The following is a 21,370-nucleotide window of genomic DNA, read 5'->3' as shown; positions in this document are numbered from 1 at the left end:
TGGCGTCCGTTTATTTTCTTTTCGTTTTATTTTGACTTCGGTGAGACACTTTAAAAACCTGTTTTGTTCTGTGTTCTCATGCCCGTTTTAATCTTCTAATCCCATTTGTGAATGCGTTCGCTCAGGATTGTGGTTTCCGTTTCCGGTTTACGGGGGGATGTTTCTCGGTTAAAAATGGGTACCGAACTGTAATAAATATACGTATCATTTAATAGTGTCATTGTCGTATATAAATAACCAACGATTGTAAACAATAATTCAGTAATGCTCATTTGCGACAGCACTTCCTGCCTTCAAAACAAAATCCGGAGGGGGCGGGGCGAGATTCACCCGGAGCGCGAAACTCAAGCGGGGAATATGACGAGTTTCCGCCGACATGTTGTTTGTCGTCGGCCGTTGAGGCGTGCTTCTTGTTTCTGCTTTTAATTTTAAGTGTACTTGCAGACTTTAGCATTATAACCAGCTGCGCAGTTTGAAGTTGGACCCAAAATGGATGACTAACCAAACGGATAAAGTTCGTACACCGCGACAATGTCGGAAGAATGTCGTTTTGGTTTCACATAGCCGAAAACTACCTCAATGAATCAAATACATCGTGTACAACGCGGCAGATTTCACCAGGAATTCGTTTTTCAGAAGAAGGGGTGCGTTTCATAGTAAATAATTTGCACTGACTTTTGGTCATGAGACGCTTCCGCAAACGGTGACGTTGTATACACAGTAATGCTCATGATCATAACATTTGCCGTCGTCTGTCTTTGCAGGTGGGGGGGGGGGGGGGGGGGGTTCTCCAAGATGGCTCTAAATGCAGAGCAGGAGACTGTGATCAGCCAGATGTTCGAAGCCTACATTTCAGAGTATCATCAAGATGACATGGCGAAGCTCCTTGCAGCCTCCAGCGATGACGTCCATCGGCCTGTTGTTATCAACGCTATGACGTTGTTTGAAGCCAACATGGAGGTACTTGAACCAGGAATAGAAGATGTTCACAAATGATTACTTGTCTAATAATCAATAGTCTGCAGCCGTTGTTCAAATTGTCCACGCGCTGCGATTTCAGATGATTGGCCCTGATTTCTGTAGTGGTTCACAAAGTCTATTTGCGTCTGATTTTAACCTACAAAACAACAATCACAATTTTTTCTCTTCATATTTTCTGACATGTCACGCATGCCCATTGCGTCGTTGTATTTTTATTGGAATGTGCATACTTCTTTACGAATTTACCCGTTACTCGTCCTCAGATTGGTGACTATTTCAACGCCTATCCCAATGAGGTCCTGACAATATTTGATAAGGTTTTGCACAAAACAGCCACGGCGTTGTCAGGCAACGCTTCTGCTAAGCGTTTGGATGGACTGCGCCCAAGACAACCGCAAATGAATCGCACCCTGCACGCACGTATCACAGGTCAGATATCCAAATCTTCTTTCGCTTATCGCTTTGTTTAGCATTTCAAGGGAAGCGTGCATGTGTGTGTGTGTGTGTGTGTGAGACCATCCTTCTTGTGTATTCAGGTCTACCGGTTTGTCCAGAGCTCACAAGGGATACCATTCCGCGGTCGAGAGACGTTGGGCATTTCTTGTCCGTTACCGGGACTGTCATACGCACGAGCGTTGCCAAGGTAACCGGGCCGTCGTTTGGACACTACGTGCACGTTTATTGGAGCGTCGGAGGGAAATCCGGGGAAGGGAGTGACGGACTGTGACCCATTAGCGGGCCCGTGAAAGGGGGACAAGATCGTGGCGTTGACTAGTTGTCTACTCCTGTCGCCTCCGTAGGTTCTGGAGTACGGGCGCGACTACATGTGCGCCAAGTGCAGCCATGTTTTCGTGCTGCGGGCTGACTTTGAGCAGTTCTATGCCTTCGTCCCCCCGGCGGCCTGCCCCAATCCCGACGGCTGTCACTCGTGCAAGTTCAGCTGTCTGTCCGGAGGGTCGGAGCCTGCCGCCTGCAGGGATTACCAGGAGATCAAAATACAAGAGCAAGTGAGGTCAACCGTGTATTTTTGTAGCATCTCATCGCTGAACGAATTATTTCAATCGGCATCCAAATGACAGGTGCAGAGGTTGTCGGTGGGCAGCATTCCTCGTTCTATGGTTGTGGTTCTGGAGGATGACCTCGTGGACTGCTGCAAGTCAGGTAGGAAGCCAACAGATTTTTTTTTTTTCTAAACTGCCAAAACGTAAAAACGAGCATTCGGCGTGTGGACTGATGATGAAATGGGCTTCCCAAGGAGACGACGTGACCGTTTATGGAGTGATGCGCCAACGCTGGAAAGCCTTTCAGGAGGGCGCTCGCTGCGACGTGGAGCTGGTTCTCAAAGCCAACAACGTGGAAGTCAACAACCAGCAGGGCGCCGCTTCTTTGCTGATAGAAGATGTTCAGAAGGAATTCAAAGACTTCTGGGAGCACCACAAATGTGATCCCATAGCTGGTAAAGCCGTTCTCCCCGCTCCCAATCTTGGATTTTGATTGAAGATTAAAAAAAAAAAATTCTCTCTTCATCGTCTGCAGGTCGGAACCAGATATTGCTGAGTCTGTGCCCTCAAGTGTTCGGCATGTATGTGATCAAACTGGCCGTTGCCATGGTGCTAGCTGGAGGGGTGCAGAGAATAGATTCTTCTGGAACCAAGACCAGGGGTATTAGACATTAGACATTAGAAATGAGAAATTAGAACGCCGACGCGACGGTTGCTTGCCGTCTTATCTTTTGCTCTTCAGGCGAATGTCACCTGTTGCTGGTGGGGGACCCCGGGACGGGCAAGTCTCAGTTTTTGAAATACGCGGCCAAGATGATGCCTCGCTCGGTGCTCACCGCCGGAATCGGTTCGACAAGTGCGGGTGAGGCGACGGCGGCGCGCCCCTTCGACGGGCTTTTCGCATCCTCGCACTGATGCGCAGTGGACTCGCTCGTTCGGGAATGATGGCATCCCGTCGCCGTGCGCGTTGTCCCGATCGCCGCAGGGCTGACGGTGGCGGCGGTGAAGGACGGAGGTGATTGGCATCTGGAGGCGGGGGCCCTGGTCCTCTCGGACGGCGGTTTGTGCTGCATCGATGAATTCAACAGCATCAAGGAACACGACCGCATCAGCATCCATGAAGCCATGGAGCAGCAGTCCATTAGCGTGGCCAAGGCTGGGTAGGAGATTCATTGCAAGGTTATTCGATAGGGGGCGGGGGGGCGATCTGACCAAAATGTGATTTTTTTACCCCTTTGTGTAGAGAGCACTCAAAGATTCTGTCCTCGGCATTGTTGTTGTTTCTCCCCCCCCGCCCCCCCCCCCCCCCTCGGGGGTGGGTGTGTGTGTGGGGGGGGTGGTCTGACCAAAATGTGAATTTTTACCCCTTTGTGTAGAGAGCACTCAAAGATTCTGTCCTCGGCATTGTTGTTGTTGTTGTCCCCCCCCCCCGACCCCCCCTCCATAGTATGGTCTGTAAGCTGAACACTCGAACGACCATTCTGGCAGCGACCAACCCAAAGAGCCAGTATGACCCAAAGGAAGCCCTGTCAGTCAACATAGCGCTAGCAAGCCCTTTGCTAAGTCGCTTTGACCTGGTTCTGGTTCTGCTGGACAACAGAAATTCGGACTGGGACCGCATCATCTCATCCTTCGTTCTGGAGGATCGAGGTAAGGGAGAAGATGGTTAAATTCGCATTCTAAAAATAAAATGAATGGATGAAAAGCGTTCCCGTTCAACCCTGGTTCTTCGTTCTCAGGGTTACCGTGTGAGGGCTCCACCTTGTGGCCGATGGAGAAAATGAAGGCCTATTTCTGCGTCATCAAGCGTCTGCAGCCGCAGGTTTCGGCGGAGGCCAACTCCATCTTATCCAGGTACTATCAGCTGCAAAGGCGCAGCGAAGGCCGCAACGCCGCGCGCACGACCATCCGCATGTTGGAGAGCTTGAGCAGACTGGCTGAAGGTGAGGACCTCGTTTGGACTCCAAATTCTCGTCCGATAACGCGAGTCGAAGAACCGCGATTGCCGTCCTCACGGCCGAACCGTTTTCAACCCGCGCAGCCCACGCCCGACTCATGTACAGGGAGACCGTCACCATCGAGGATGCCGTCGTGGCCGTCTCCGTCATGGAGTGCTCCATGCAGGTATTTGAGACGGGGAGGGGGGGGCAACCGTGACGCAGCTTAACTGACCAGCTGCACATTGTTGTTTTATTATGAAATGAAAATTGTAAAAAAAATAAAAAAAAAAAAACACGCATGCGCTCTTTTAGGGTGGCGGTTTGCTGGGGAGTGTGAACGCAGTGCTGACCTCGTTCCCCGACGACCCCCGTCAGGAGTATCGGACGCAGTGTCAGGTCCTGTTAGGAGGCCTGGAACTGCCCGACTTACTTCAGAAGGAGATGGACAGATTGGACGGGTGGGTCCATGTTGTGGGCGTGGCTCTCTCATTTCGCCACTTACTTCCCCATGAGAGCCGTTTTGGTTTTTTGTTTTTTCCCCCCAACCATATTTGGGGTTTCCTGGTCTATTTTTATTGTTCGTTGATCAAGAAGTCGAATGTCAAATGCCCCAAAAGAACAATCGTGGCAAAAGTGAAAAGAAAATCCGCAAGCCAAACTCTCGTCCTCATCAAAGTTCCGTTGTTTTTGTTTTTTTTTAGGCTTGGCAGCAGCACCGTCGAGGCTTCAAGCTCTGAGCAGCCAACGGACGGCCGCCTTCCTCATCCTGGAGAACCTGACGCCATGACCGCCGCGCCATCCGACGTGCTGGACGTCTCTGCGAGCGGTGCCGAGCTGGAGAGCGGCTTGGATTGGTTTTACTCCATGGCGCCTTCTCCAACGTCAGATGAAATCTCCTCTGCGGTATTCACTTCGACTCAACTTGACGCCGATCGAAAAACGGACTCCGCTGTGGGCGCAAATACTGAGCCCGCAGTCACCGTTACGGCGGAGGAAGGTGCTCAAGAGAATCTACGCGCACCTGACGGGCAAGGCGCAGAGCCTCCTGGGAGTGCAATTCAGAAAATCTCTCCAAAGCGACCAGAGAGAAGCGTCCAGGAGGACCCGATTCGGAGTAAGCCGCAATTTGGCACGGCGACGAAACCCACCGGCGCTCTGCTAGCGGACACGACGGCGGCGGCTCCGGATGAAAATATTCCTTTCAGGTTTTCAGACTTTGTATTCAAACCCAAGAAGATGACATCCAAGCTGAACGGCGGAAACGGTCCAAACGTTCAACAGAAGGTTGGCGGCAACGATGAGGCCAAGGGTGCGCTTCCGCGGAACGACGGCGGAAAAAATAAAAGGCGCGAAAAGCAGCCGAGTTTCCAAGGTGCAAGCGTGAAAAAGCAAGTGAGCCGCGTCAGCGATAAAACCACGTCGTCTTTCCCGCCAGAAGAGCTGCAAAAGGACCAATCGCCACGAGCGCAGACCGCCGGCGCCATCGGCCAAAAACCTGACATGGGGAGCCAAGAAACTTTGACACCTTTAAGAGCGACTTGCGGCACCGCAAAGTTCGCAGTCACCCCCTCAACTATCGCTAAGCTTTCAAGATTCTCTTTCGGCGGCGCAGCCGAACCCCGACGACCCGCGTTTCAGGCACACCTGGAAAAGAATCAGCAAATGGAAAAAGTTTCACGTGAAAAAGAATGCGCAGAATTATCCAGGAGCGCTTCCGACAGAACGACGGAGCAAAGACCCAAAAGAACGCCAGAGGTCAAAGCTGCCTCGCGGCATCCGCCTCCTTTGCAACGTGGCCCAGCGGCGTGCGCGAGCGTAAAACTAACGCAAGCGAGTCCTTCTGGAACACGCGGGGTCAAAATGGGTCAAGGTCGAGCCGCGGCGTTTCCTAATTGCGTCAAGATGAAGAGGAAGCGTTTGGAATCGGCCACTCCAGCAAGCGTCTCGAAAGGCGTGCTTGTCAAAACTTCTCTTTTTGGCTCTGGTGACTTAAATGATGACATTCTCGACACTGACTGGGACAAAGAGGTCGCAAAGAAAGCCAAAGTGTGAAATTACAGGTAGCAGCCCCCCCGCCCCCCCGAAAAAGAAAAAAAAAAAGGAAAAGAAAGGAAGTTGTGGTGTAATGCCATTGTTGGCCACTAGAGGGAAACCTTGATCCGCTGTCAATCCCGACAGTTGCAATCTTGGTGTAAAATTAATTCACGCATTAGCGGTATCTTGAGGTAGCTCTTTATTTCTCCTTGAAAATGCGCAACATCAGTCTTGGCATGTCTTTTTTTGTCTTTTTTCTAACAAAGAATTGACTTTTGGCGCTTTTCACCGTCGGCAGTCGACGAGCCGTGGGCGAATTTGAAGGCAATGCGCGCACCGTCACGGCAAAGCAATGTTGACAGTGTTGCGCTAATTGGATTTGGACAGTAACGTTACATCAAAAGACGTCTCCTGCTCTTGTCAAATGGCACTAATTAGAGCTTTCTTTAACACCGAGGGAGATTAGGGAGTGGAGATTAAGAGTAGAGTATATTGCAAACGCCAATGTGACATAGGGAAACGTCTTGCGCCCCGAAAGCACTTCATTATTATTATTATTATTTTGTTTTAAATATACAGTAAAGCTTGTCTTTGTTTTGTTTTGTTTTTAACGGACTCCTATCCCATTTCATAAACCGGGTTTCCTGGAGCACAGTTTGCGCTTGATTTAATTGCCAGCCATCTGGGTTTACGTTCCATTGACAATTTATTTTTAAAAGAATAGATGGATACAAAAAAAAAGGTCCACTGTATTATCCTGACCTTTAATTCAAACAATCATTTGAAAACAATGTAGCCTTTTTCGATACACTTTGTGCTAAGAAGATGGGGGGGGGGGGGGTCAGGGCGGAGTCGAAGTGGCCTGACCCTGGCTGCAACTTCCACTTCATTTCACATTGTTGGCAACGTAAAGTTCAATCAGTTCGATTTCAACATTGTCTCACAACTGAGCACTGACCAACTCACTTTGAAGTTCACCATGATGGCTTCTCCCAAAAAGCACTCGTATGATGGCGCTGACTGGTAGTAGCCGTCACTTTGTTTCAATAAAAAGAACGCCTCAACATTTGTGTTGCTGAAATAGTCATCTCGGGTGCACTTTGCAACAAAACAACAAATTGTATCATGTGACCTTGACACGGCATAGCGCAGGTCACCTCGGGTTCACTTGGAATGCGCTGCAACAAACAGCCAGCAGTGAGCGGATGCGCGCGACCTCGCTCTGACCCCGCCGCCATCGTGTTCCGACACATCATGTCGTAGGCTTTGGTTCACCGGCTGTTGCTTTCCTTCTCCGTGTGCCTCGTTCGAGTTCAAGTTTGGTTTCACCTTGCCCAAAGTAACTCCTTTTAAATGTTTTTTTTTTTAAAGAGTTTTTCTGGCATGGTCTACGCTGGTTTTCCTCAAATTAAATTGGCCCCCGGTTTGGAGTTAGTTGTAACAGGCCAACTTTTGGGGGTTATTATTGTCACACTCCTCATGTACACAAACGTCATATAAAGCTGACTTTCTTTTTTTTTTTTTTTCATTTAAAGCTAATGCTAATCTAAACATATTCAAACATTCAGCCATTGCGCACTCAACAAGTACCTTTTTCATTTGGATTTTACAACTCTGGTCTTTTTCCAAATGCCCGTATTTACCATTTCACAACCACAATCCGAAAATGAATTTGCTGTCTTAAGGCAATGGTGACAAAATAACACATGTGCGTGTGTGTGCGCAACTCTGTTCCCGCATGTGTGTTTTCATCGCAGGTTTGAAGCTTCATACTGGACTGTGCTGTGACGCACCAAATTGTTGGAAAGAACTTGAATTTTCCACTGGATTTAAAACGTTGGACATTCGTTTTATAGTTGTTGTTCTCCCCCATTACTTGATTCATATTGAGGTCTTGCAGGACCCAAAAAAAAAAAAGCCCCAAAAAACAAAAGACGCCATAACTGCTGACACCAGCAGATTTTTTTTTTTTCAAGCGAGCGATTAAAGATGCCGCCAGTCCGCCAAGAGGTATTAAACACTGACAAGTGCCAATGCATAAAATTTACGGCACCGTCAAACGACGTCTGATTACGTGTAATCCAATCGGTATGCCGTTTTGTTCCTTTTTTCAGGGCTCCCTGCAAACACCCAAATGTGATGAGGTGATCTCACCAAAAAAAGTTGTTGCGTCCCAGACGCGCAGGAAGTCGTTTTCCCCGAGAATTTGAAGTCGCTACATGGAGTCTTTGAAGAGCTGGAAAAAATAGAGCAACGTTGGTGCCAGAGCGAATCGAGCTACTAATGCGTTTCATTTCACACAGGTTGAAACAATCATCCGCCAGAGGTTGGATGCTGATGGCGACGACTCAAGAGAACAGTGGGCTGGGGCGGGGGGGGGGGGGGGGGTTCTTTAACATGCATGTGTCAGTCAGTTTCCTGCTTATTTATCAAATTAGCGTTATGCTATTATACAATCGAGCTTGCTTTGGCCCGCGTTCAAAAAGTCAAATGGCAAGAAGTGTCAAATCTGGGCAAAAGTTCAAGAAATAAAGTTTTATTAAGATGACAATAAAAGGTCATCCATCATAGAGGGAAGGGCGGGCCTTGATTTGAGAGAGAAAAGGTCTTCAAAATGGCCGTCCAAACGCGGCATTCGTAACCGCGTGCCGTCATCCGTTTTCAGTTTAAGCGAGGTCGGGTCACGGCGTCAAAGAGTTGAAGCAGGGAAGGCCGCACTTCCATCACCCGGGCAACTTGGTCCAAAGTTTTCCGAGGCATTCCGAGAGTGTTCCCGGGCCAACCGGCCAACGTGGGCTCCTCAGTGCCTGGAAAACGTCACCGGAGAAGCCTCCCAACAAGATGCCCGAGCCACATCTTCTTGAGGCTTTTTTGCCCAAATGTGCATGACGTCACACACGTTCGCCACAAGCTAAGATGAAAACAAACAAACAAAACATTTGTGTGTCTGCATTTTATAAATATTTTTTTTTGTGTTCATGCACAGTGCACCCTATCAGTCTCACTTTCTTAAAAATCCTCAAAATAATAATAAAATAAAATCAAGCAGGTCACCTTTAACCGATGGCGGCGCGTGACCTTCATCACCGGAAGTTGTTGGCACTCGGCAGTGTGCACTTGCAGCTTGCGATCGGAGCCCCTGCCGTGGATCTTTTTGGGTTTTTTTTTCAATTCTCATGCAAAGTTTGTTTCATCTGCAATTCGCCGACGGAACCGGCAAACGATGGCAATCAGGAGAAGCGTTTTCCAAACGGGACGCGTGAGCCGCGCGATGCTCGCATACCTCCGCGTCAGGTCTCCCAGCCAAGGTAGGCAACCATTTGCTTTTCCTCAACTCTTTGTGACGACTTTATTTGTCTGCTTCGCTTTGGCGCGCGCGTGTCAGTGCCACGCCAGTTTTTGGAATGCATTTTTCGACTTGATTCTCGCAAACTAGTTGTATCTTTTCTGTGCGCGCAGCCCGTCGGGCTTAATTGACAGCATATGGGCACGATTGAGGGGGGCAAGTCGTAGCAAAGCCAATGCGTCTATCTTTTTTTATTTTAAATTGTGTCTTGGTTGGGTAGGGAGTGCGTGCAAGGTTGCCACACAGCAAAAGAACAAATCGAATGAAGAAGCATGCGCCCCCCCCCCCCCCCAGCACGGAAGGAACTGCACCGTGGGCGGAGAGCACAGATCTGCTTTGTGAAGTGGCTACCTAGAACACTCCCTTTGATTGATTGATTGATCGATCGATTGTGTGCGTATATGCAAAAAAAAAAAACGAGTCTCACGCCGAGTGTCGGTGGTCAGATGAAGGCGAGCCAAGCGGTTCATCGGACGCCAGGGGGGGTACAAACGTGAAGTCGCATTTCGTGTCCCGTGCTGGCGAGACCAATCGTTGTTGAGCTCGGCGATCGTCACCGGATTCGCTTTCAAGTTGAGCAAACGTCAGCACGAGACAAATGATGTGATTTGAACGCGGCTCGTTGATGCCCCCCCAAGAGACTTTGTCCTGCCACGTAAGGTTCAAAGTCTTCGATTACAGTAAGCCTCCTCCCTCACCCCCCCCCCACCCCCCATGGGTGCAATTTTTGAAGACTCTTTGTCTTTCCTCAGCTCTGGCCTCAACTCGTCCACTCGTGGAACAACTTGGACTTTGCGGTTATGCCTGTAACAACCCCCCCCCCCCCCCCCCCACCGCCACTCACGCACTGAGAGTAATGTTTGTAACGGTTTTTGTTTTTCTTCCTGGAGCATGTCGCAACGTAGAACTCGGCTCAAGGGGTTCAAATTCGAAATCTATAACAATGTTGGTTGTGCTGCTCTGCCCCCCCCCCCCCCGGCGAGGGCCCCCCTTTTACTACCATTGTGACTTTTAATGAAGCATCTTTGAGTTAGTGAGGCTATAAATACTCAGCTTGTCGCTGCACTAACATTTGTTGAGTGGATAAGAGAGCCTCTGTTTGCTGCCTTGTGTGTGTGGGTGTGTGTGTGGGGGGGGGGGCAGCCTTGGGTCCGCCTCATTTGTTGCTTTGTTAATCCGCATTGAGCGTTGAGAGGAAATATGGGGATGAACAAGTTGGATGTGCAAAGCAAATTCTTGCGGCACACAGGCGAACCCTTAGAAAAGATTTTTTTTGTGGCAGACTGTAGTTGGGAGGGGCAGGGAGGAGGGGGGGTCGTTTATTGCCGTCACAAACACTTGCTAATATCACGCAATCATGTTGCATCGCTAATTGAGGGCCGCTAAAAGAACAACTTGATATTTTGACAGCGTATCGTACGGCACCTTAGCCGCGCTTGCCGTCGCCTCTGTTGACTTTTTTTCCAAGCGTGTTGTTTTCGCTGACAAAAAATTGCGAACGCGCTTCTGACGGCACTTTGCCTCATCGACTCTCGATGAATGACTCGCAATTCCACTTGTGACCGGCGGAAGGAATTGGGTTAAGAGGGAGCAGCGGAGCGCGTACGCGGGGAGGATGCGCGTCCGTTCAAACACCAGCCGGGCTCGTGTTTTCTTTGACCGCACGCCGACTCTCCCTCCGCCGATGACCTTTGACCTCCTCTCCGCACTTTTGCCGTGAGATTCGCAGAGGGCTCGGGAAGGCCGCTCGCTGGACATTTCATTCGGCACACCTGCACAATCCCAAAACAACCCTCCCTCGCACATATGGTGACAATTAAAATGAAAGCTTAATTAAGGGGGGGGTGATTAAATTCACTTATTCATAGAAAAGTTGATTGTGTGAAACTGGACCGTGATTCATTTCACTAGTTCCAGTGAAATTCTTTCCCCGTTTATTGATGCAAGTTTAGCCGCATTACACGCGTTGAGCGAGCTGGCGAGTCGAAGTGCCAAACCTGTAAATTTCCATTTATTTGCGTCGGAGAATGGGACGTTTGTTGTTGTTCACAAAGAGGAATTTCCGGAGCGATCGGATGATTTGGGTTTTTTTTCAGGATGAGTGAGCGGCACTTGAAAGAAGGTACTCTCTTTAAAGCAAATCATGGCGTCGGCGACGCTAATGAGCAAAAAAGAAAAGCCCCCCCCCCGTGTTGAATAATTGTCTGTAAGCGCTCGGGGAATGTTCACGAAGCCTCTTGGGCAACGGAGCAGATTCAGCATGTCATGTTTTGTACACGAGGATCGGGTCAAAGGTCATGCTGCTGTGCGCGCAAAGGGACACAAGTTGTCCAAAAAAATGGATCTGCGTTTCAACGCCGATTCCGCGAATGAAGGATTTTATCGACATGTTTTGAAAAAGCAAATCACACACATGTAGGCAAGCAACGAGAGATGCACAACGACGTCGGCCCTTCTCGTCTGGCCGTGTTTGAGTCCAGCAGAGGGCCTTCTCGAATCCTCTTTCGCAGCCTGCCAGTTAGCGCCGAGGTCAAGGTAGACGGAGCAAATTGGGCACTGCCGCTTTAAGTGTAAAAAAACAAACAAAAAAAAAACAAACGTATAGCTGGTTGAGGGCTACAGGATCAAAATCCAATAACTCAGTTGAGCGCTATATTACCTTGAGCTGGATTGTGGATTTCGGAGGCTGATTCTGAAAGGCCGGGAGGCCCCGCCCCCCCCCTCGGATTCCAAACAAGTGTTTGGGCTCAGTCGTGGCCTTTATAACTGCACCTTCATTTCCTGCGGCCGTCACGCAACAAAAGGCCCAGACGTGCCCCCCCCCCCAAGAGAGCAGCACGCATCCAAGCGGCAACAGACCCGAATGCCAACATTCATGACTTGAACCCGAGAAACGATCAGACACTGAAAAGCTCTCAAGGGAGAGGTCCGGAACAAGTTGCGCTACAAAAACAAAGACGCCGTCCTCTAGACCGACCGCTTGCGTGCAAGTGTCAATCCTTGAGAAGCGGCAAACTTGCGGGAAAAATGCGGGAAAGTTCATTTTCGACGTGAACGAGTCCAAAGTTCCTAGTCGCTAACCGAGTGAAAACGGCAGCGCGCTTTATTTGTCAAACGCGAGCAGGTTGCCGGCTTTCTCCGGCAACGTTCGGAAAGGGGCCGCCGCAGGTTGACCTGGGCGGCTTGTCCCCCCCCCCCCCCCGACCGTCGCGTCGGCGGAAGGGAAGCGAGCGCCAGAGTTGATGGTTTTCTCTTCTTCTAGTTTGCCCCTGGTTGTTTACGAAACGCGCTGAATGGGGAAGACTGCGGCCAGCGAGTGTGTTCCTGCGCGTTTGTTCCCGCGGCTGTTGGAGTTGAGCCGGACAAAGCTGTTGCTAAGCGGGATTTCTTGCCGCTGAAGAAATGCGGCGTTTGTCCTCATTTGTTGGGGGTGCCCCCTCCCGGCTGAGACTTTGAACGCTGGAGCTCCTCGGCTAGATGTCGCTTGGACCCGAGTTCCGATGCCGGGCTTTGCCGCGGCTTGCCTTTCACTTTAGAAAAATCTCTTTTTTTGGCGAGCGTGCGTGCGGGCGGACGGACGGACTGACGGACGGACGGACGGACGGGCCTCCGCAGCACAAAGCTGGGGAGGCTGCAAATGAGGTTGGGAGGCCCTCTCCACAGATACTTGACAAAGGGGGTGTTCATTGGCACATGTACTCGCAATCTCACACACACACACACACACACGCAAATGAACTTGTACATTGTTGGGCTGACGTTGCATAATCTGATTGAAATGACGAGGACGGCTGGTGACGTCATTGGAATGACGGGACATTTTTTTCAGTCGGTGAAGATGAGAAAGTTGAAGCAACCGAGCGTCCTCCCCAACTCTTTGAGTCCGTCCGTCCGTCCGTCCGTCCGTCCGTCCGTCCGTCCGTCCGTCCGTCCGCCTTACTAGTCTTACGAGCTCAACGATGTCCGCTTCCCACGAATGTGGATCGCAAGATTTCAACGCGTCTTCTTCTGAATGGGGCGCATCCCCTTGTGAGGAAAAAGCCGTTCAAATCATGGCCGGATGGAAATTTCACTCATTCAGCACCCCCCCCCCCTCACTCCCCCCCCCCCCCCTCACACACACACACACACACACACACATTTTGTTCCTTTTCTTCTGTTGTTACACAAGGGTGTGACTTCAGAAGTTGCTGTGTTTAAATGTCTTGTATTCCCGTGGACTGTCGGCACCTAAAGACCCCCCCCCCCCGCCCCCCACCAGATTTTTTGATCATTCTGCTTTGGGATGAGTGTGGCTTTGGAGCTTGTGAAAAAAACCAACAACAATGTTCAAGTGAATGCCCTTCAGCTGTTAATGCTTTTTGCCTTGTGTTTTTCTTTTTTTTTTTGGGTGGGGGGGGGGTCCAAATGAGAAAACCAAAATACCTGTTTTACATTTTCTGGCAATGCGATGGTGTGCACTGCAGTGAATGGTCTAATAAAAAAAAATAAAATTAAATTAAAAAACGGTCAATGTCGGAGCAATCGGCGCCGTCGTGAATTCCTGAATTGATTGGACTCCAGCCGGCAGTTTTCTGAAAAGAAAGTTCAGCCGAGTAATTCTTGTCCCATTGAGTGTTTGAAAATGACCGAAGATTAATTTGAAGGCCAATTCACACCATCCGGGCCAGATGCAAATGGTTTTGGTTGGGGGCGGGGAGGGGGGGTGGGGGGGCCCGACCTCTGGATAGCAGATGCTCATATGTTTCAATTGGCGGGTCACCACGAGATGCGCTTTGATCAACGGCTTTGTCACAAAGACTGACGAGCGCCTCGCTTTGTCTGCCCCCGCCAAGAGAAAAAAAGGGGGGGGGGGCCCGCTTCCAGATATGCGGCTTCCTTCTTATTCGGCCGCCCGAACCATCTTCCCTAAGATGCGGCTCATCCCGTTCGGGGGTCATTCGTGGCTGACTCGGACTTGCCTTCCGGTGTTGTCGAGACACCCAAAAGCCACTTTGCAAAGGTTAAGGTTGCTTTTGGTGACCCCCGACCCCCCCTCCCAAAAAAAAATCCCAGAGAAACTCTTTCCAAACTTCTTCTTGTTGCCCGGTCCGCCTTCTGCAGATGCGGCGGCTTGCTTTCTGCTTTCTTGCGCATTGAACCGAAAAGCCTCGCGGGCGCGTCTCTTGTCATCTGTTTTGTCATTTGTGCCTGGAAAGTCTTGAAAGCGGAATGCGCTCTTCATTCCCCGAGGTGTTGCGCCAGCTTTGGAGCGAAGTCACAAATTGTTCCCCCGCTCATAAATTGTGTCGCCACGGCGTCCAGCTTGTGAGCTTTGCCTCTTTGATTGATGACTGCGGGCTCGGAAAGAGCCGCGCTCACCTTGCCATCGTGGTCCCATGAGCCCGAGCGGCGTCTGCTATGTGCTCTTCCGCCATCTTGAATTAGCAGCGGCGGAGGCCTTCCCAATTATGGCGCCGCTCTTCTTCGGGTGTGATCCGCCAAGCTTCTTGAACTTCTGATGCGCCGGAGGTCAGTTTCCATTTGAGGTCAAGGCGCTCTTTGGCATGCGGGTGTTTTCTGTTAAAGAGTCGAAAGATCATCAAAGCAAAGCCGCGGTAGGCCAATTCCACTTTCCAATAATTGCACATTCCTTCTTTTTTAAAAATTTTTTTATGCAAATTGATCCAAACAATGAACAGCCTGTGTCATTGTGGGGAGTCCTCATCTTTTGCCACCACTGCAGCATCGCGTGTGTCTGGAAGAAAAATGTCTGTGGCAGACATTTTGTTGACATATTTGGTCGTGTCTTTGGTTCTGTGGTTGAACAAACCTCCCCGGATGAAGACGCTCGGCTCGCAAATTGCTTTCACGTAACAGCGCCTACAGAGTTTTTTTTTTTGGTTTTTCCTTTTTTGTGGTTCCCGCCATAAAGATAGCCGCTACTCGTTGGGTGTTTCATGTTGACTTTTGATCATTTCAAGCAAGCAGTCTTATCGGTTTTTGTGAGCAACTTTTGGTCGCGAGACCCCTTTCATGTCCGATGGAATTTGATGTCGCACTGCCAACAATTAGGGTGGAAATTGGAAACAAGATGCCACCAATGCACTTGGCCTGCTTTTCATGTGACGGCATCACATGGCGTCGTGCGTGCGCAGCGTGAGGCGGACGCGCTAAGCAGTTGTTAGCGGTGCCGCCAGTCGAGAAGTTCTTTTTTTTTTTTAAATGAGAGAAACCACAAAGGTGACAGATCCATAAAATAGCTTCAAATAAGTCCAGGCGGGCTGCGGCAGAAATCCAGGCTGGCGTTGAGAGCGTTGAAGATGTCGTTGGCCGCTCATGTCAAGTAGCCGACATTTGCTTTTCTTTGTTTTCACACTTAACACCAAAACGGGCTGTTCTCGATATCCGCATTGGAGTAACGTCTGCGTAGCGAGATCAGAAGCGTTTGGTGGCTTCCCGACGTTGCCGCCATAGCGAGCGTTGAGCCCGCTAAGGGCATCGGCAACAATTGGCAGCGTCAAGGTTGGCACAGAGAGCCAGTGCGGTGGCATTTGGCACCCGAGAAGTGGATCTGAACCGCTGCCAGCTTTTGATGTGAGAACCGACAGCGGCGGCGTGGGGGGCTGGGGGGGGGGGGCGCTCAGTGGTCCGGACCATTAAAACAGCAAAGTAGTGTTTTTCTGCGCTTTGGGTTTGAGTGTGTCCATGTGTGTGTGTGTGTGTGTGTGTGTGTCTTTTATTTCCTTTTTAACGCGGCCTTCAGTAAATGTACCCGTCTTGTCAGCGCTCACAAAAGAACTCGGCAACACAGCGGCGGAAGCTCTTTCCGACTGCAACTTTACGGCTCGGAATACAGATACGCTCGCGTTACGTCACCTCCAAAGTTTGAGCAACTCTGAAATGCCGCCAGAGGCCGCAGCACCTCGCACGCCTGCGCGCGGGATACGTCAGGAGTAAAAAACAAAAAATTAAAAATCAAATCACGGAGCATGGAGACACTGGCGCCGTAGAAGCAAACGTCTTTGAAGACGCCTACTCGCTTCGTTTCTGCGGTTCTGTTCCAAAGCGCCAAATATGTAAATGTTTGCATGACATTGAGGGTAAAAAAAAAAAAAAAGTGCAGCTGTTCGGATCAAACTCTATTTACCGCAAGACTTTTTTTTTTTAGGTAGGGGTGGGCGAAATGAGGCAAAATCGAGCGTCGCTGGTTTCACTTGCTCCGTCTAAATATTTTGCAATCCGCGCGTTTCGCCGACACGAAAAACAAAGCGGCTGAAAAATCTGATGAGGATTCTTGGTCATGACATTGAGGCCAGATGCTCGGCAGTCGTTGCACGACAAGACTCGCCTCAGGCCTCCCGCATGCTGGCGCCGCTCGCATCCGGAGCAACCTGTTGTGTTGCTCGCACAAATGCGGAGCAAAAACTTGTCGGAAGATCAACTCTGCGTGGAGCCTTGAATTGACGACGGCGCGGAACGTACGATCGCTCAGCAACTGACTGACTGACTGACTGACAGACGGCGGCGCGCGCATGTGCGGGCGGGCGGACACGTTGGGGGCGGGGGGGGGGGGGGGTGAAGAAGCGTGTTTCTCTTCAGCTAGCGGCTTTGCATCATTTGACGTTTGTTTATGATCCAGTTAATTGGCTGCTACGGTGTTTATGAACCGCAAGCGTTCGCTTTCGCCCGTCCCATATGTGCGAGACGTCGGCTGCAGTCAATCAAAGGCTGAAATCTCGCACTCTGTCATGAGCCGATGCGTGCGGCGCCGGTGCCGGCGTCGTGCGCACCCCCGCGCGCGCTCGCGTGATTCCAATTTGATGGACTTGTGAGCAAAGTCTCGGGAGGGCTGCTCGAAAAAAAACGTCCTTCAAGTTGCACTTTTGGATTACTCCATAGCATGAAAGTTTCAAAACTTTCAAACTCCCCCCCCCCCCCCCCCCCCTTTCCCCACACACTGCGGTCAACTTGCGGTGTGCCAGTCGAGCGCGATCAATTGGTTGGGGCAGTCCTGACTTGAGTGATTGTGTAGCTCCAGAATGTTTCTTTTGCACATTTCTTCTTCAAACAGCAGAGGGAGTTTGTGAGTCAAGTTTCAGGAAGAACCCCCCCCCCGCCCCCCCACCACCGTTTTGTTTTGTTTTTTTTTTGTTTTTTGCTTTGCGCAATCTTTGCCACCTTGAACAAAGTGGCGGTGCGTGCGCAAGGGAGTAAGGACACTTCCTACTTCGCACTGCTATCGGGAATCGTGACGGAAAATGCACCGATAATTTGGGGACAGGCGCTTTTTGCAGCTAAACGTTCCAAAATGTCTTGAATTCACCCCCCCCCCCACCCCCCAGCCCCACTTCCTCCTCTCACGCACTTAGTCGGGACAACAGGAACTTCTCGCCATGGGAATTGACAGGAAGAACCGGACACGCATGCACACAAGCAGCTAGGATTCGACAGATTGACACTGGTGGGCGGGGCCTATTTTTTATTTTTTTTTGTCTTCTGTGTAGCCATCTGCTGATGTTCGAGAGGTTCGAGGGTGTAGTTGAGATGAACTCGTAGGCCACCGAAACACGATTTTCCGTACCAAGCGGAAAGTCTCAACATGACGTGCAGTTTGAGTTCCGGCCGAGTCTCGGCGCGCACGGCGAGAGACTCGTCGGGAAGCCAAACGGCAACATTTTGATCGGCTTCCGACGACTCACCGCGGCCACGTAACTCGCTCGGCGCAGGCCGCGGAGGAACTTTTCCCCCGAAGAACAACTCGATCCATATCGGCAAAGTCAAATAAAATCCCGTGCGGTGTTACCTTTTCATAAAAGTGAGCGGTGAGATTTGGAAGGGGCTTTGTCAGCCGTGCGCTCTTTCCAGCGAGAGGCAATTGGAGCTTTTCGTTGCGACTTTGTCCGGCGAGGGGCCCAAAGAGGTTCTCTGTGTGCTCTTTTCACCTTTTCCAAAATCAAAAGTTCCACGGCGCTTTTGTTGCCGGGGGGGTTGCGTAACATCGGCCGGACGATTTCGCCGCTTGGTGGCGGAGGTCCGCGCGGCCGCTGGGAAACATGACAAGCCAAACGACAGCCTTGCTCTCTCTCTCTCTCTCTCCCCCCCCCCTTTTCTTCAACCGACTGGACTTGCGGGTGCGAATGGTTGCTTCTCTCTTTTTTCTGCCCTGCGACTGACCGGTGAGCGGTTCAGGCTGGAGTGCATCCCACCAGAAGCCCCCACCCCCACCCTCACCCCCCCAAATGAAACCGTCTCCCAGCATCTTGATTGCAGTGCGCGTCACAATTTAGGCAACTTGGTCAAACGCGCGAGCATTGAGTCATGAGTTGGTTTGCCCATTGCGGATGTCAAAGTGCGGAAAAGCACCGCAAAGCGGCGCTCGGGGGCGCTCGGGGGGGGCCCTGACAGGCTGTCCCGGGGCGGCTCTCTCTAATAGGTGCTAATTGCATTCCATTCCTCGCTGCTCAGTGGCCGAGAGGAATGCGACTGTTATTACGACGGCTCATCGGCGCATTCTTCTGCACTCCGTCGGCCGCTTCATCCAGTGAGGAACGCTGTCCGTCACCCGAATGATTCCGCTAAATGGTGCGAGTGTGTTTTCGTGCTGCCCCCCCCACCCCCACCCTGCGCATAAGAAAACACGATGAAGCCGGTCGGTGTCAGGCCCTCGTTCTGGGGCTCTTTCCATACGAAGGCGGCGGGATGATGGGAGAGGAAGCATGCTAACTCTTCTGCTTCCTGCCGTCCGTTAGCTTGCGCGCCGTCTCTGCTTCCCGCTATTGTTCGCCGCGACGCGGATGACACATCTGGAAACTCAAAGTGCCCCGTGACGTAGAACTACAAAAAGTCAAAAGCCGACGATTGACAGCTGTCGATATTGAAAAAGAAATTGCTCTAGCGGGCCCCGACATTATTTTTCTTGTTTATTTTATGTTTAAAATTCAAAATGGCTCCATTTTGTTTTGGGGGAAGGGGGAGGGGTGTGAATAGTATGAGCTTTTGATAGCAACATTTGTTTTCATGTTTCGTCAGAGTTCAAAAACAAATTAAAGTCGATGGCGAATGAGTTGAAAAAGATTTTCATTTGGTCTTCGGTTATGACCGGAGGCAAAGACGGATCGTGGCAAAGCACATGATGAGTTTTAGGAGAAGTTGGACTCAAAGGTGAAAGGGCAGCTTAGCTAGGCCGTGGGATTTTGCGGCCGCTCTTGACCCCCCCACCCCCCCCCACCCCCCTCACATGAAGATACGTGACTTGACGACGGACTCGTTTGCCCTTCTTCTCCGTGGCGCCTTTGCGCCTTGCCGGACGGCTTCTTTTGAGTTTCTCGGCCCCCGCCCTGCCCCAGCGGGTGCGAGCGGCGCGGGGCACCGGCTCAACGTTCGCCGCGTTGTTTTTCCAAGTGAAAGGGGAGTCACCTTACTGTTGCTCTTGTCAAATCGGAGCCCCGCCCCCCCCCCCCCCCCGCTCATCCGAGAGCCGCTCGCAGGTAGAACAACAACAAACAAGGCGTGATCTTTCTGGAACGGAGCTCTTGGGCAGATGTGTGAAGTCAAATAAATAAAGAGGGGAGGGGACATCAATCCCGCATCTCCGTCGGGGGGCCGGAGCAGCTGCAAAAAATAGGAAAAGGATCCAACGCCGCTCGCTTGGACGTGAGCGTGTCAGGGAGGACATCGCTTCTCGAGACGTGCGCAAAAAAACAAACCAAGCTGTTTTTTTTGGGGGGGGGGGGGTGTTTGTGTGGCTTAATCAATGAAATTGGCATTTTCATATTCGCTCCGGTGGTGTCTGTGCGATATTCAAATGGCTCTGATGGCTCACAGGGCTTGCGTTCGTCCACCTGCGCTCGCTTGACGGAATATGATGAGAAGTGCCCGACGCTCGCTTTTGGGCAAAGCTGGGGGGGGGGGGGGGGGCGGGTCTTGGGAACCGGCGCCGGGTTGTGTTCTCTGCCATTGTTCGTCTTCAGGATGTCCTTGACGAATGTTTCGCAGGAGGTCAGAGGAGAAGCGCTCCGCGACTGTCTGGAGGGAAGCCAGCGGCTCCGTGACTCCTCTGATCTCGCTCGAGCGCTTGACGCTCGCTTTGTTCCACGCCAATGAGCAACACTCGGCGTGTGTGTGTGTGTCTCACATCGACAGGGAGCACATTTCATTTGATTTTCAAGATCACAAACCACTTTCGGACGCTTCTCTTAAGCCGTCGGTTAACAAAAAGTTGCAAAAAACGCTTCCTGAGGAGCTTTGAGCGCCACCTTTGGGCGGCGTCCATACTCAAAAGGTCGCGAGGGTCAAGGTGTGTCCGTCCAGAGAGCACATTCCAAGTTTTTGAACGGCGGTGTCAGGGGTGGGGGGTCATCTCCTCCGTTGAGTGAAACGCATTTGATTTGGATGGCGCGTGGTCATTTGACGTCCTCCTCCGTCAGAAACGAAGATCCTGATCCATCAAAGTCCTCATCTTCTGTCTCCAAAATGTGAAGTTGGCCCCTGCTTGAGTGAGTCTCGACCTCACATCGACGTCTCTGTCGCAATGACTTTTGTGACAGAAGCCAATCTGGGATTGTGTGTTTTTGTTTTTTGTTGGGGGGGGGGGGGGGGGGGGGGACTGGATTTCCTGAGAGACAATAGGCTTCCCACGGACTTTCAGGTCTGCTTGGAAACATGCGTCCTCGCTGCCGTTTCATCTGCGTTCCCAGTTAATGAAGCCTGTCGGCACCAAAGCCCGCGATGGCCGAGAACGCAGGCCGCCACGTGATGGCGTGCGTATTTGCGGGTGTGTTTGTGTCAAGGCAGTTGGAGGTGGCGTTTAGCGGCCATTAGCGAGCCGCGACGGCGTTTATTTGTCTAGTGGGCCACGACGGGCAATTTGAAGAACGCTAACAGATGCGCCACCGAGGGCAAAGCTAGAACTTGCCGTTTGGGTCTTGGAGTCGTTCAGATTTCAGATTTCAGAGTCGTTCGCTCCGAAGCGGCGAAACAATAATCCGAGGCTCTTATTTTGCTCCGCCGGCACGCTCTGCGCTCACCTGGCCCCAAATAACAAGCGAAACGTCTCCGCTCCCAAGGCGCGGCGGACCTTCTCCGCT

At 51.2% G+C, this 21,370-nt stretch overlaps 1 protein-coding gene across 1 annotated transcript; it reads left to right on the top strand.

Moving 5' to 3' along the window:
* Nucleotide 1: 1 nt before the first annotated feature.
* Nucleotides 2-5,997, top strand: mcm9 (minichromosome maintenance 9 homologous recombination repair factor). Its single transcript, XM_052052797.1, has 14 exons — nucleotides 2-960; nucleotides 1,245-1,410; nucleotides 1,518-1,624; nucleotides 1,782-1,988; nucleotides 2,061-2,142; nucleotides 2,237-2,437; nucleotides 2,518-2,643; nucleotides 2,725-2,844; nucleotides 2,968-3,142; nucleotides 3,430-3,632; nucleotides 3,722-3,925; nucleotides 4,024-4,106; nucleotides 4,235-4,380; nucleotides 4,624-5,997. The coding sequence occupies exons 1-14, from the start codon at nucleotides 724-726 to the stop codon at nucleotides 5,972-5,974; spliced, it is 3,408 nt and encodes a 1,135-aa protein (XP_051908757.1). The 5' UTR covers nucleotides 2-723; the 3' UTR covers nucleotides 5,975-5,997.
* Nucleotides 5,998-21,370: the final 15,373 nt, after the last annotated feature.

Source organism: Hippocampus zosterae, chromosome 19 (genome assembly GCF_025434085.1).
Source record: "Hippocampus zosterae strain Florida chromosome 19, ASM2543408v3, whole genome shotgun sequence".
In the NCBI taxonomy this organism is placed as follows: domain Eukaryota; kingdom Metazoa; phylum Chordata; class Actinopteri; order Syngnathiformes; family Syngnathidae; genus Hippocampus; species Hippocampus zosterae.
This window is presented reverse-complemented; position numbering and strand designations above follow the sequence as displayed.

Excerpts from the sequence above, each read along its gene's own strand:
- mcm9 (XM_052052797.1), top strand. The coding sequence starts at position 724 with ATGCTCATGATCATAACATTTGCCGTCGTCTGTCTTTGCAGGTGGGGG. Across the intron at positions 2,438-2,517 it reads CAAATGTGATCCCATAGCTG|GTCGGAACCAGATATTGCTG; the intron begins GTAAAGCCGTTC and ends CATCGTCTGCAG. Across the intron at positions 4,107-4,234 it reads TCATGGAGTGCTCCATGCAG|GGTGGCGGTTTGCTGGGGAG; the intron begins GTATTTGAGACG and ends GCGCTCTTTTAG.